Below are 14466 nucleotides of genomic sequence, written 5' to 3' on the forward strand. Positions count from 1 at the left end.
GAGGGGCGTGAAGTCCCACGGCCTTTCGGGGCTAAGGCGGCGGGAGAGAGCCTGCCCGGCCTGCGGTGGCCGCTTGGGGCCCCCCGGCCCTGGCGTCTGCGAGCGGCGACTGCGGGAGTCGGCGTCCTCCCTCCCGTCTCGGCCCCGGCGCCTGCGCGCTGCGATGCACGAGTCGGCGTCCTCCCTCCGGCCTCTCGCCCCCTTTACTCGGCGTTGACTGGGTCCCTCCCGCGGGAGGCCTAAGGCGCCGGGCGCGGGTAGGAGCGCACACCGCGAGTTGTAGGAGCAAAGGGTTTGCTTGTAGGCCCTGGACAAGGCCCTGGGGTCGGGTGCGGACTGACTCACAGAGAGCTTTCTGGCTGCAAAGGGTATTTACGCGCTTAAAATGCTCCTCTGTCTCGCCCCATCCCTCCCACTCACACCCTTAAAAATTCCCGCAGAGCGGAAAGTCCTCAAGTCAGGCTTTTTCGAGTAGAAATAGAGATAGAAATAGAAATCGTAGGAACGTTGGAAGGATGTGTCATCTCTGGCTCTGGAGACAGACCTGAACTCAAACTCCCTCCCCCTTCCCCACTTAACACCTTGTACAGACTCTCCTGCATTTGCACCTGGTTGTTTCCTCATCTGTTTGTTGTGAGCACCAAAAGGAATGTATTATACATCGAGTTTCACTGTTGCCAGGACCTTCTCTTTCATTAGGAGTCACAAAGTTAGAAGCTACCCGGAGTTACCTTGTACTATTTCCCTCACAAAGAACGTGCGCCCAGGAGCTGGTTTGTACAAGCTCATGGGAGCAGATGGTTAAAATGTCAAGAATTTGGTTGGCCAATTCTTAAACACTGCCATTGTTAAAATTGTAATTACGTAAACTTACAATGAAATAAATTATATTAAAAATGAAGGTATTAGATCCTAAAACTGTAAATTCCTAATTATTTTACTACGTTTTACTATTATTTGTGCTGTTGGGGTTATTTACCTTTATTGTATTCATGTGGTGGGACTTAGGGTTTCCAGGTGGGAAGTCCCACCCGGAATTTTTTTCACTTTCCCGTTCCTGAATCCTGAGATATAAACTGTTTTCTGTTCTCCACGATGAATCGTTTCCACAAAGTGTCTGCCGATACTACCAACCACCTGGGTTCAAGGAGCCGATTTTCCGACCAACTTTTCTCGGGATTCAGGAACAGGAAAGAGAAAAAAATTCCTGAGAACGGGCAGGAATTCCCACCTGGAAACCCTAGCTGGGACTACTAGGCACATATCTTCCAACTTCCACATTCAGTCATATCACAGAGGTAGCTTGAAATTGACCAAACGGGAGTATTCATTCAGATACTGCAAATGAGGGACTTTCTCTCTTTTTATTAAACATTTACCAATATACTATGGTCCAAGACCACCCTGAGGTGAAGTTTTAAGACTCTAGAGATTAGAAGACTAGAATTGCATATTCTTGGCACCTCATTACACAATATTTTCCCACCAACAGCTCTGGAACCACTCACATAGTAAAGGTGGGCCTAGAGGGTCCTTTTTCGGGAGAGATATATTAGAGATAAATAAACTTGGCTTTGGTCTTGGATCTCAGCTCAGAGAGCTCCAGTTTACCTTTTTTGTGAGCAATAATTACCCATGAAATTAGTTTCCAATTATTGCAGCACTGTTTATTGAAAGATTCTCCTTTCTCAATTCAAATGTCTGCACCTGGATCAAAAACTGGTTATCCATATATCCGTAGGTCTGTTTCTGGACGCTATTCAGTACTATCGATCTAGTTATCTTTCTTGATGCTTTCTTGATAGTGTCTTAAATGTCTAGAATTTATTTTCAACTTTGTTCTTTTTTAAAGTTGTTTTGGCTATTCCAGATATTTTACATTTCTGTATGAATTTTAGAATCAGCTTAACAATATTGAAACCTGTAGTTGCTCTAGCTCATTGTTGGACCCAAAATTCTTTATCAAGGTGGAGTCTGGTATGTTGTCACATAAAAAAGAGAGCAAGGCCGGCCCGGTGGCTCAGGCGGTTAGAGCTCCATGCTCCTAACTCCGAAGGCTGCTGGTTCGATTCCCACATGGGCCAGTGGGCTCTCAACCACAAGGTTGCCGTTTCCACTCCCGCAAGGGATGGTGGGCTGTGCCCCCTGCAACTGGAAAACGGTGGCTGGACCTGGAGTTGAGCTGCGCCCTCCACAACTAAGACTGAAAGGACAACAACTTGACTTGGAGGAGAGCCCTGGAAGTGCACACTGTTCCCCAATAAAGCCCTGTTCCCCTTCCCCAATAACATCTTGAAAAAGAAAAAAAGAGCAAGTCGCCTTGAGGACCTGTGGGGGGCGTCAGAGGCCCATGAAACCTGGTCCTCATTGGTGTGTAGCACAATTCAGAAAGTGGCCAAAGGGCACTGTGACGGGTGTCACCGTGGGCAGGAATAAAATACCGTGAAGCTTACAGATGGGAAGAGGAGACATCTCATTTTCTTCATGGCTGTTTTCCTACCACATTTCTCTTAAAAAATTGTTTTTGTTTTGTTTTAGTGTCTTTAAACTTTCTTCCTAATCCTGTCCACCACAATTGCATTTTATTGCAATTACTACATCAACTTAGCTTCTTTATTCCTTATAATCACTCTCCTCCCTACTCTTTTTTTTCCTCCCTTCAGATTATTTCTCTTATTTTTACGAACTTCAAATTTGTCTTAAACTGTACTCATTTAAAATTGTCTCTATACATGTAAAATAATGGGAACATAGCAGCACTGATATTGTAAAATAAGTAATTACTACCAAGAGAGAAGAGTGCTAGTAGGTACTCAGTGTTTTCTTGGGGGGTGGGGGCACTGAATTACAATGAGGTGGAATTGAAAGTCATAGAAATACTTGTGCCTTAGTTAGGAAAAAGGGAAAGTTTAACTGAGATGTTTTGAATTGAGATAGATTGAGATTGTGTTTTCCTTGACTGTTTCAGAGAAGCTTTTTAGTGCTCGAATGTCACATAACTGTTTCCTGCAATCGAAAAATATTTGTGAACTCAGGCAAACTGACACATACATAAAAGGTAGTACGCATTCAATTATATTTGGACTCATGGACTCAAAGACTTAAAGCTAAAGAGACCTCAGATAGCATCTCCTCACCCCCTTTCTCTTCCGGAGTGACTGAGAATCTCCTTGAGACCTAGGCAAATGTCCCATTCTTTGACTCCATAAAGCCCAGCCCAGAGCCTGGTTTGTAGCAGGTGTTCTGTAAATATTTGTTACCTGAGATGATTGGTTCTTGTAACTTCATACAAGTCTGTTGTGGAGCTGGGCCAGCGCCTGGGGTTCCTGACCTGTGCCCACTGGTCTAGCTTGTCCATGTCGAGACACAGAAGCACCAGTGCCAAGCTCTTCATCTCCCCATCGAAATTTAAACCGAGCTGCAGGCTGTGTGTGTGTTCTGAATTCTGCTTTTTTTCATTTACTAACATCGCATATTTTCAGGTATGGTGGTTCTCTATTGCTGCTGTAACAAATCACAAATTTAGTAGTTTAAACAACACAAATGCATCGTCATCTTACAGACCTGTGCATGAGAAGTCCAACCTGGGTCCCACTGGAATCCAGGTGTCAGCGGGGCTCCTTTCCTTTCTGGAGATTCCAGGGGAGAATCTGTCTCTCTGCCCTTTCCAGCTTCTAGAGGACACCCGTATTCCTTGGTTCATGGCCCCTTTCTTCCACCTTCAAAGCAGCCATGCTGAACCTCTCTGTACCCTTCTTTCATAATCACATCTTCCTCTGACTCTCACTTGTCTGCCTCCCTCTTCTATTTTTAAGGACTCTGGTGACCACATCGGGCACACCTGGATAGTTCCTAGCTTAAGGTCAGCTGATTAGTAACCTTAATTCCCCTTTGTTGTGTTATTAACATATTCATAGGTTCTGGGGAGTAGGACACGAACATCTTTGGGGGGAGTGTGCATTATTCTGTCTTATCACATCAGGTACCAAAAAAGTTGACATATTTAACATCTATTTTACTTGTTAAAGAATTATTCTTTGTATAATCTGGCAGTTAATAAATTCTGCTTTAATCGTAGGCTCTGTGAGTATGGTCCTTCCAACACTTATGGTCCAAATCCCCTTTCATAACAAATACTTTGTAATGTTCCCTTTGCTCTCCTGGAAGAAAATTCATAGATAATAATAACATCTACACGCATAACTTAAAAAAAATCTAATGCCCAAGCAGTTATGTAACGGAGAAATAAAAGAGTAGTTATAATGAAACACTATCAATTCCAATATGTCATTGTTTAGGCATAACTACCTTAGAAGACATAACGATGGAATAAGAATCTTACAAGTACATATACAATCACTGTGATTGCAATAGCTACAGGTACTGGCCGGTACAGGTGTGTTGGTAATTCAGACTTCTTATCTAATTTTACAGAATGAACAATTCTTGGAATGGTTCTGAACAGCATGAAGTTTGGCGTCCCTTAATTTACTTGAGAGTTGCATTCCTGGAAAATTCAGTAACATTCAAGCTGTGCAAAACATGCCTTGCGTTTATATGTAAAAATGGAAATAGGCTCCAGGCTTGTTAATCATTAACAAAGGTTTTACCATATGAAGATGGTGAGTTCACGATTGCAGTGACCCCTGGCGTGTAGAACATCTAGTATCTAACCCTAACCCTAACCCTAGCAGTACGTGCCAATCATTGTGACAACCAAACAAAAAACACACTTGTAAATTTCCCAGACACTTTTTAGAGGTGACATCGTCATTGCTAAAAATCACTGGTTGATGGGGTCAGCATTTTTGAGTTGACATTTGTTGAGTACCAATTATGTGCTACCCGCTGTTCTAAATATTTCATCTAGTTTAACACAATTCTCACAACAACCCTACAATATCGGACCTGTTATTATCCCCAATTTATAGATAGGGAAATTGAAGCTTATCCAGGTTAGGCAACTCATTAAAGAAAACATAGCTAATAAGTAAAGAAATTGGAATTCAAAACCAAGGCATCTGGTGCCAGAGCCCATGTGGTAGCCGACTGCACCCCACAGCCTTATGGTGTAAGCTGGTCAGTCTTGAATCAGTTCCCTCAAAATACATATTAAAATGTATCAGTGTCCTGAGCTAATCTGACTAAGCCTGCTGCTGTGGAAATTGATCAAGGTCATCTGACTCCCTTTCGAGCTGCCCTGTCCCCTTTCTCATCCACACACACCCCATTCCCACCACCATCGCCACACACACATTCTTTCCCTCTGGTTCACTGGAACAAATGATATCATAGCTGCTGCAGATCTGTGAGCCGTGGTATGGAGTCTGGTGAAATGAGTCAGGGCCCATTCATTGGGAAGATCAGATTTGTGTGTGTCTTGTATTTTCCCCACCGATGTAGTAACTTGGTTACGGTTGCTTGGTAACGATATGCTGTTCTAAGTAATTTTTTAAAATCAAAACTGGCTCCGTAAAAGTCCCTACAGATTTCCCACTCTCTGTGCGGTCTCCAGTTCTCACTGCTGTCATGGGGAAACGAAAATCCAATCGTCCTCCACGCTTTACCTTTCCCCTCCCTTCTCCCTGATGCTTGGCGTCCTTCATAACCCTTTTTGCCAGATCTTGCAAGTTCAGGCATTTGAATCCATGGCATGGAATTGCTTCCTGGTGGCTTAGTAAGTTTGTTTATTTATTTATTTATTTATTTATTTATTTATTTATTTATTTTTGGCAGAACTCACTGCTGTTCTTTGCTAAAGAAGAATTCAGTAACTTTTGTGTTTTGAGGGGTTAATGTCTGACCACACTGAATTTGAACATATCAGTCCCCCCAGCCTGAGAGGTGTGCTCACTGGGATCCCAGGACATGAGGGAGTCCCGCCCCTCAGCTGGAGTGCATGGCTTCCCACCCCTCCACGAGCCCCTACCTTGTCTTCATTCTGGGACCTTGGGTAAGTTACTCAAACTCTTCCAGACTCAGTTTTCTCCTCTATCCACAGAGACAGCGGTGTGAGTCCCTACCTCATTCTGTTGTGTGTGGGGGTGTGGAATGAGATGGTGGGTATAGAACAGGCAGACCAGTGGGTGCCGAAGGCAGATAGTAACACGGACACGAACTTAGTATCATGAGTGCTTCAAGGTCACCCCACCTTTAAAGGTCAGAAGCAAATGTGCAGGGGTGTCATCAGCAGCCAGAGGTTGTGACTTAGAGGTCTGTACATATTTGGTCATTTACACAGTCCTTTAAAAATGTTTAGTTAGTAAATTAGTAATTTGCCAACCTTCAAAATCAGATTCCTATAACAACCTCACTTTCTGGCTGCTCTTGAAGATATGGGAATGGCTGAAAATCCCCTGCCCTCTTTCCTATGTGGTAGCAATGGGTTGGAACTGAGCTGGGCGCGTTGTCCCCACTGACACTCTCTCGCGATCTGCCAGCTCCAAGGTATCTGAGTGAGCAGCTGCTGCCCTCCAGGCAGAATGTCGTACCCAGTGCCTGCACTTAGTGACAGCACAGCCACGTGTGTCCCGCCCTTCCCATGTGGAGGGGCTGGGAAGCAAGAGCCCAGTGAAGCAAAGGCACTCAAAATCACATCACCCAAGAACTGTAACCTGAGCTGGAGTGTCAGTAATCTTACCGGTTTTAACAGCTTGAAGCCCGTTCTTCAGAAACATTTCAAGCTCGTGGACAAGAACGTATTTACACGCCTGGCCTATTGGGGCCTTTAGCCGAAAATTCAAAAGGAAGTTCTTGAATCAGGAAAATGGCTGTTGTCCAATAGCATTTCTATGGCTTGTAAGACAAAATCTAGTTCCGAAACCCTCTAGGGTGCCTCACTGGGGAGGGGGAGAGTGAGAATGTAGGAAGTACTCAAAATACCCTGACAACACAATGAGTGTAAATTCTCTATGGAACAAAACACTCCTGCCAGAGTGGGGAATGGAAGAAGTGGTAGTAACCAAGGGGCCATTTGGGGACTTCAGCCCTCATCAGCCTCATAAGTGCCTCCCACAGAGACACCCCCCACGTAAATATGCAACTAAGTAACATATTGTTTGCTATCACAAATGAAGCTATAAGATAAGTACCCATGCCTTCCCCCGCCCCCAGACTTTGACCCCAGACCCTTTCTTTTTGGAGATTCCTGAGGGAATGTGGGACTAGTGATGGCGGCCTGTGCCCCTCTCTCTGAAAGGTGTTGGGAGTGAAAACTAGGGATTGGGTCTCATTCCTCAGAACCGGCCATGCCTGCGTTAGTGGATTCAGCGCGAACAAGGTGGCCTTACGGGGTTTGTGTTTCTGAAATCCGTCTGACCCCCTTTTGAACTTGATCAGGTACGTGGTTGGGACTGTGACCAGAATTACTTTAAAACAGGGATTGTGCTTCACTTTGCCCTTTTAGGGCTCCAACATTCTGGGGAGGCCCCTTTGACTGTAAATACTTTGGAAGGAGCTCTCCCAGCCCCACGACTACTCAACTGGCAGAGGTGGGGTATGAGCCCAGGACGCGCGAATTTCCGGCTGTCACATTTCTGTGACCTCTCCGAGGCAGGCTTACCCCGCCATGCGGTGCGCCTGGCACAGTCCATTACGGTGGCACAACGGGTTCGCACGGTGACCCGGTGCGGGCTCAGAGGCACTTCTTGGTACCATCAGTGCCCCGAATCAGACCTAAGAACGTTGTTCGCCGACCGTGACAGAAAACTTAAATGATGTCAATGCCCCAAAACGTGGTTCAGTTTAGTTCTCGGTTTGCTTTTGGGTTTAGGTTCAACCACACCTCTGCTCGGAGCTGTGCGTTCAATGAATGTGGTCACCGCCTCCTTTTGTATCTGAGTGTCAGCACGTCTGACCCAGAGCTGATAGCCCTCTTGAGTTCAAGCAATTCCAGCAGCCTGGGCGTCCTGACAAGTGGGGACATTTCTTCCGGATGGAAGGCTGTCGTGCCTGTCCCTCCCTGATGGCCTCTGTGGGTAGGGTAGGGCCTGTGGGTCGTGTTTCCAGTGATCGCCGTGGACATGTTCTGCTGATCTGTCCCCAGCAGAAGCCCCTTGTGGTGACGGGTGGGACTTGTGAGATGCCTGGCCAAAGTGAGCAGAACCTGTGGCTGGCAAAGAGGCCGAAACTGCCAGGTGAGGAGGAACTTAGCTGGACTGGCACCAAGCCAGAACGTTCTCCACGGTCAGCCGTTCTAGTGGCCATGTCTCTACTTCATTGCTCTTCAGGGTTTGCTCAGTTAGCTGTTAACTCACATTAGAAATCCATCGTGTTCAGTCTTTAAAGCCTTGGTATGATTTAACCTCAGTTGGCAAAAGCAAACAAACAAAAACCCAACCAGACAACCTGTGAGGATCTTCTTCTCCTAAAACCTGAGGTGATCGGATGGAGTGTCGGGAGAGTGGGTGCTTGCAATCAGACCGCCTGATTTTGAATCCTGACCTATTACTTACCAGTTGTGTAGCCTTAAGCTCTGGGTGTCTCAGTTTCTTCCTCTGTAAAATGGGAATAATAATAAGTGATGCTGTGAGGCTTAAGAGTGCCTCATAGTTTTATCATGATTTTTGTTTCCCATCATCCATCCTCAGGTGGTTCAGTGTTGTCTGTAAATCACAGCAGAGACATATACCAAATAGTAGCTGTTAACAAAAAGTTAATTGTGTCATTTTGCATCTCGCTGTTTTCTCTTTGCTTTTTGCAGGGCTATGTGGCAGCTTTGTTAGTGCCAAGTGACCTCTTCCTGTGAGTAATGTTTCAAATTTATAACTAGTCAAACAGATACCAAAAAAAAATAAATAATAAAAGCTGTAGTACTTAGTCTGACCACACCCAAGTGAGGGCAGATGCTGGGCTGTTGCCATGGTGATGAAGAGTATTTTGTAAAACACTTGGCCTGGAGGACAGGTGATGAGTCATACCCAGGGGTATGGGTGGGGAGAGGGCAACAGCTTTCGATTAAAACCGCTGGCCAGACCATTGGCTGAGTTGGGAGACTCCCTTGGTTCCTGCAGTAAACCAGAAACTCTCAGGTCTGGGTGCAGTTGTACGCTTAGTTCATTTGTCGCGTGGACGTTTGCTCTTATTTCCTTCCTCTGGGTAGAGGGAGCTAGAGATACCTTTGCTCTTCCACATATACTAAGAAACTGCAACCTCCATTCTGACAAAAGTAAAATCTGTTTTCCTGTGAAGTCTTGACACGACTACAGCCAGCCAAAGGCTTGGGTGAGCTGCTGCTTCCTCCATCCTGTCTCTTTGCACCTACCCACTGTCCACAAGTAAGGCATACTGAGACATATTATTCAGCGTTTTCCTTTTAGTGGGAGTTAAGTACACGGGTGTGTTAGGCACAGCTGGAGGAATGAGTCACGGAGACCAAGATTGGTCTGTTAGAATCGATTTGTCGTGTTTGAGCTGCGGGAGGCCAGGCTAGAGCAGAGGGAAAAGACCATAACCTCCCCGAGCAGAGGGGTGTGGAGCTTTATAGGAGGGGGTCATGCTTCAGGGGCTTTTCATTGACTAAGCGTTTCAGGGCATGACCAAGCCCTCCAGCCCCACGTCCTGGCCCCAGTCGGGCAGGCCCCGAGGAGATAAAGCAACACAGGATCAAGACAAGATGATTTTTAAGATAAGGTTTCTGCTCCTGCCCTAAATACGGCTTCGCAGGGAGGATGTTTTTCAGCTAGAAGTGTTTGAACCACAGGAGGCATCGTCATTTCAGCATGGAAAATCTGTCCCAGCTGTGACTCCGCTGGAATTTACTAGCTGGTTGAAGTCAGGAAATGTGCCTCAGCAGGCTGAGAAGCAGGGTACGTGCCGTCTCCTGATAGGGTGTGCCATCCTGTGGATTAATATTGCTCAACTGTCCTTGACGCCCATGGCGTGTTGGGTACACATACCCTCTAGGAATGACACGCTAGGAGAGGTCAACCTCTCAGTCTAATTGGGTCTTAGGAAGCTGACGTGCCCACAGCATTATGCTAGACAGGGAAACACGCGAAAACAGCCCTAGCCTTCTAGGAGTTTCTAATCTAGGTGAGAGAAGATTAAACAAAAAAGGAAAACATACCCGGCAGTAATCTGATGCACAGAAGAATCTGTGCAGAAGAGCGAAATCAGCGTGGGCTGTAGTGAGGGACAGTGGCATTTGAGATGGGCCTTGAGGGACAGGGAGAGGACAGGTCGGGGGCATTCAGGAAGGGAAAAGACAGGAGCAACAGCCTGGAGGTCAGGTCGTCTCAGCACTAGAACTTTGTGCAGGGATGTCGGGACAGGCCGAGGAGGGTCGGAAACGGGACAAGCCAGGCGTTGGTGTGGGGTGCTATTAGCACAGAGTGGGAGGGTCAGTAGCACAGAGGCTAGGGGTTGGGGCGCCAGATAAAACGGGGAGAGCCATGTAGAATCCAACGAGGGCTAGTTAAAAATGTATGAGTGATGGGCCCTGCCGGGCAAGGAGAAGATGGGAAGAATGCAGAATGCAGGCCGCTCAATTCATGCGATAAAGTGCAAGGGTGTCCAGTGTAATTCCATCATCTGGGGAGGGGCTGATGAACGGACGTTGACATGGCAGTCACTTGAGCGCCAAATGGAAGGTCTCATTCGTCAGAAGGGAAAAAAAAAAAAAGAAAATATACTAACTCTACAAAGTCAGTTTTAAAATATGTATGGGCATTTCATTAATTTCTGGAAGGCACTCCTTAAAAGTGATTGTTGAATTTTGCTGGAGTAATGACTAGAATATGAAGATGGAGAGTAGAAATACGAGGCTTTTCAATTGAATAAACCGGATGTTAACCTTAAAAATCAAAGCACCTGCAAATAGTGTTTTTCTGTGCACAACGGCCGCTGTGGCGGACACCAGCAACCTCCCCCTCGCGTGGTTTCAGGGGCAGACCTTCCGGGGAGGAAGGCCGCGTGGGCCAAGGGGGGTGCAGGCAGCCAGATGGGGAGCATCAGGTAGAGGGCTGTCCACCTTGGCATTGAGCTTCGGGGAGGGACTTTGGTCCCCTGCAGCTTGGAGAGGAAATAGAACCACTGATAGCACAGGCCCTGGGGCAGGAAATGGAGTCAGATGTCAGAAACACTACTTGGCAGAAGGTTTTCTCTCACAAGCACAGGGAAAAAGAGAACTTCTTTTAGGGGAGAACATGTGGACATTCAGTTAAATATTCTGATTTTACTTTGCATCAGATAAAGCCTACAGTGACCAGGAATTAAAGTGGTGTTGGTCTCCATCATATTGGACGTTAACCAATAATCTGGACCTTTCAGGAGAATTCAGCGTGTGGTGAGAACGGGTCAAAGTTCAGAGGCCTGCGGTAAAGCACCGTGGAATAGGGGAGCTTATGAAAAGCAATTCTGATTCGGGCCCCACCCCAGACCAATTGAATCAGAATCTGTGGGGCTGAGGGCCTGGCATCAGTGTTTCTTTTAAAAGTCCCCCCGGGTGGTTGTTTGCACGTCCCGGGCTGGGGGCCACCTGTGGGATGGAAACCAGATCCTGACCTGGAAGCCCAGAGCCCAGGTGTAGAGTCCCAGCTCTGAAACAGCTGGCTGTGTGTTCCCAGGAAGGCATTTTAACTCTCTGGGCATCTTTCCTTTACTCAGTAAGACTGGACTGGATGACCTGAGGCTCCAACCAGCTCCACCGTCCTGGGATGCGCAGAGGAGAAGCCGCCCTCTTTATTAGCTCAGAGGCTGACCTGCCCACAGCCACAGCCCAGCGGCCCCTCCTTCGGGAGAAATTCCACACAGGATGGGATGCTAGTGGCACTCCAGTCTCAGGGGCTTTTAGAGCTGGTCAGGAAAACAAAGGAGACAGCAAACAAACCATAGCAACAACAAAAAGCAGGCCCCCTTTTGGCCTGTGGGTGCGCTTGTTTCTAAAGTGGACTTGCACAGGCAGAGAACATAATCTCTCCGCTGGAGGCTGTGTCGTGTATTTGTTTTCTATTGTCCTCACGAATTACCAGGAACTTGGAGGCCTAACCAACACAAATGTATTATCTTAAGGTTCCATGGGCGCTACAATGCAGGTGTCCACAGCCAGCGTCCCTTTCTGGAGGTTCTGGGAGGACCTGTTTCCTTGCCCATTTGGGTCGTTGGCAGAATTGAGTTCCTTGCTGTTGTAGGACTGCGATGCCCGATACCTTGGTGGCTGTCACTGAGGGCTGTTCTAGAGGTCACCCACACGCCTTGACTGGGGGGGGGCTTCCTCCATCTTCAAAGCCGGCAGTGGTAGGTTGAGTCCCCCTCACCCTTGCAAGCGCTGCTGCTTCTGCCTTCCCTTCTCTCTAACCCAGCAGGAAAGTTTCTCTGCCCTAAAGCGCTGTGGTGATCAAGATTAGCTCCACCCAGATAATCCGGGATACTCTCCCTGTTTAAGGTCCTTGACCTTAATCACATCTGCGTCTCTGTTGTCATGTAAAATAACATAGTCATAGATTCCAGAGATTAGGATGGGGCGGGGGAAGGAAGGCATTATTCTGCCTGCCTATGCCCCCGGGTAACGATCTTACTTAAAGGCAAGAAACAGGAGTAGGAGCGTGTGGTACCAGGTCGGTCTTAGGTTTATTGATCCTGGAGGGGATGAAAATATTGACGTGACATAAATGGTTTCCCAGAGTAGGTAGAGCGGAATCCAGACCCAGAGAATGCTAGGTCTGGCCTTTCTTTTCAGGTCAGGGGTAAGAAAACAGGAAGTCTGATTCTATTAGTTCATATTCTGTGGGATCAGGCATCGATGGCTGAAAACACCCTCCTTTCTTGGCCAGAGCTTTTTGTCCCCGCCTCAGGTAATTCAGGGCTTTTCTAGGGATTCTTCTGATAGAAAGTCTGGCCCTGTTGGTCCTGCTTGATTTGCTCCCAGCTCATCTTCTTCAGCAGTGAGAACATTAGGGAATGGAACTCGGGGCACTAGCAAAAGTGAATGGAAAAAGACACTCCAGCCTCCAGCAAGAGGAAAATAATTTCTATTTTTCAGGTCCTCTGTATACTTAGGATCTGAACTCCAGGTTAGATGGCTCTGAGCTCTTAGTATAGGAATGGGGAAGATGTATTCATTCTGTAAGCGTCATGGGTGCCCACTCTGCCAAGACACGACCCGTCCCGAGACCTGAGGAAGAGGCAGGGTGTTGTTCTGATCAGAAACAGTATGGAGCCAGCTCCGTGTTCCTCTGCAAGGGCTGGGCTTGTTGATTTGGAGTTTGTGCACCACCCGCAATTGTTTGGAGATAGACAGGAACCCGAGTCTCCCTGGACCTGCGTCCCTTTAGTCAATTAATTATTCAAAAGATTGTTTCCACTTTCTAGCAGGAGGAAAAAAAAGATACTGTCCTTTGACTTTTTCTTTGTTTTCTTAGGCACATTTTTTGGAAGGTTGTTTTTTCCTGGCATGTTCTGGCAGAGAAAGGAAACAGGTTTTGTATTGAAGAGGATGGAAGTGTCACATTCCAGCGCTTTCCACTCTGGTGGCCGATTCTGATAGGCAGAATTTGGGAAACGTTCTGGGGAAAAACTGATTTTTCCTCATGTCCCGTTAATATGTTGTGTGTGTTTCCTCTTCATTAATTTAACAACACCTTTGATTTGAGCAGTTTTCCTTCAGGGAGGGAATCATTTCAGCCTGGATACTGCTGTCTGCTGGCATGGAAGGAACACAGAGGGACAGGCAGGCCGGGGTCCGAACCCAGCCCTGTCACTCCGTGGTTAGGTCTTCTTTTGTGGTCACTGCACTTCTCTAAAGTTGCAATTTCCATAGCGGGGAAAGGGGATAAAATCCACCTGTATCAGTCAGGGTTCTTAGTTTATAACATCAGAAACCAACCATGCATTTAATTGCACACTGAAGCAATAAAGGATTTTCCTGAAAGGGTATGGGACAGCGTGTGGAATCTCAGGAGAAAAAAATGCACAGGAACAAAGGTGGCCCAGCAGCTGCCAGGACCACGGGGGAAGTTTGTTACACAGCTGGTCTGGTGGAGGCAGCGATGCCCTGTGACCGGACACTGACGCCGCCGACACTGGGCACTGATATTAGCTGGCAGCGCTGCCCTCAGATTGCTGTCCGCCTGCCCTGCCACGGATTCGGTGTATTCTTTGCAGTCTCTGCTTTTCAGCGTCACTACCTTCCAATCCAGTGTTTGGGGCAAGATGTGTCAGCTTGGAGGACTCAGGTCACCTGCTGTTCCCTAGCAGCAAAGGAATCTGGGAAAGCAAGTATGTGGTATTTCAGCTTCAGTAGTGAAGGGCGGGCTCTTCCCATCCACCGAAACTCCTCAGACTGGAAGGTTTCCAAACATAGAAAGACCAGATGCCAGGTAGCAACCCCACCCCCACCCCCCAAAAAAAAGATCTGCAGTCCACCCTTTTGGTGGTCCAACATTGACCTATCTCCCTTTTCCTATATTTATACTTGCAAAAGAGAAAATTCCTCTGGCATGATGTAATGCAGCCATAATTTGTGTAATT

At 47.0% G+C, this 14466-nt stretch overlaps 1 protein-coding gene across 8 annotated transcripts in view; it reads left to right on the plus strand.

The window, feature by feature from the left end:
* Window positions 1-14466, plus strand: part of LOC109451576 (uncharacterized) — a 115361-nt gene that overhangs the window by 85828 nt on the left and 15067 nt on the right. The window contains exons 1-3 of one of the 8 annotated variants that reach the window (XM_088799612.1): window positions 379-4622; window positions 5737-5953; window positions 8702-8742. The exons of 4 other annotated variants lie outside the window; for them this stretch is intronic. In XM_088799612.1, coding sequence (XP_088655738.1) covers window positions 5900-5953; window positions 8702-8742 — 95 coding nt within the window. In that variant the 5' untranslated portion in view covers window positions 379-4622; window positions 5737-5899. Of the gene's footprint in view, window positions 1-378; window positions 4623-5386; window positions 5678-5736; window positions 5954-8701; window positions 8743-14466 lie in introns of those variants that run through there. 3 more of the 8 variants (XM_088799613.1, XR_012491875.2, XR_016021778.1) reach the window with 3 other exon arrangements.

Source organism: Rhinolophus sinicus, chromosome 7 (genome assembly GCF_057876585.1).
Source record: "Rhinolophus sinicus isolate RSI-liver-muscle chromosome 7, RSI-T2T, whole genome shotgun sequence".
NCBI classification, from domain to species: domain Eukaryota; kingdom Metazoa; phylum Chordata; class Mammalia; order Chiroptera; family Rhinolophidae; genus Rhinolophus; species Rhinolophus sinicus.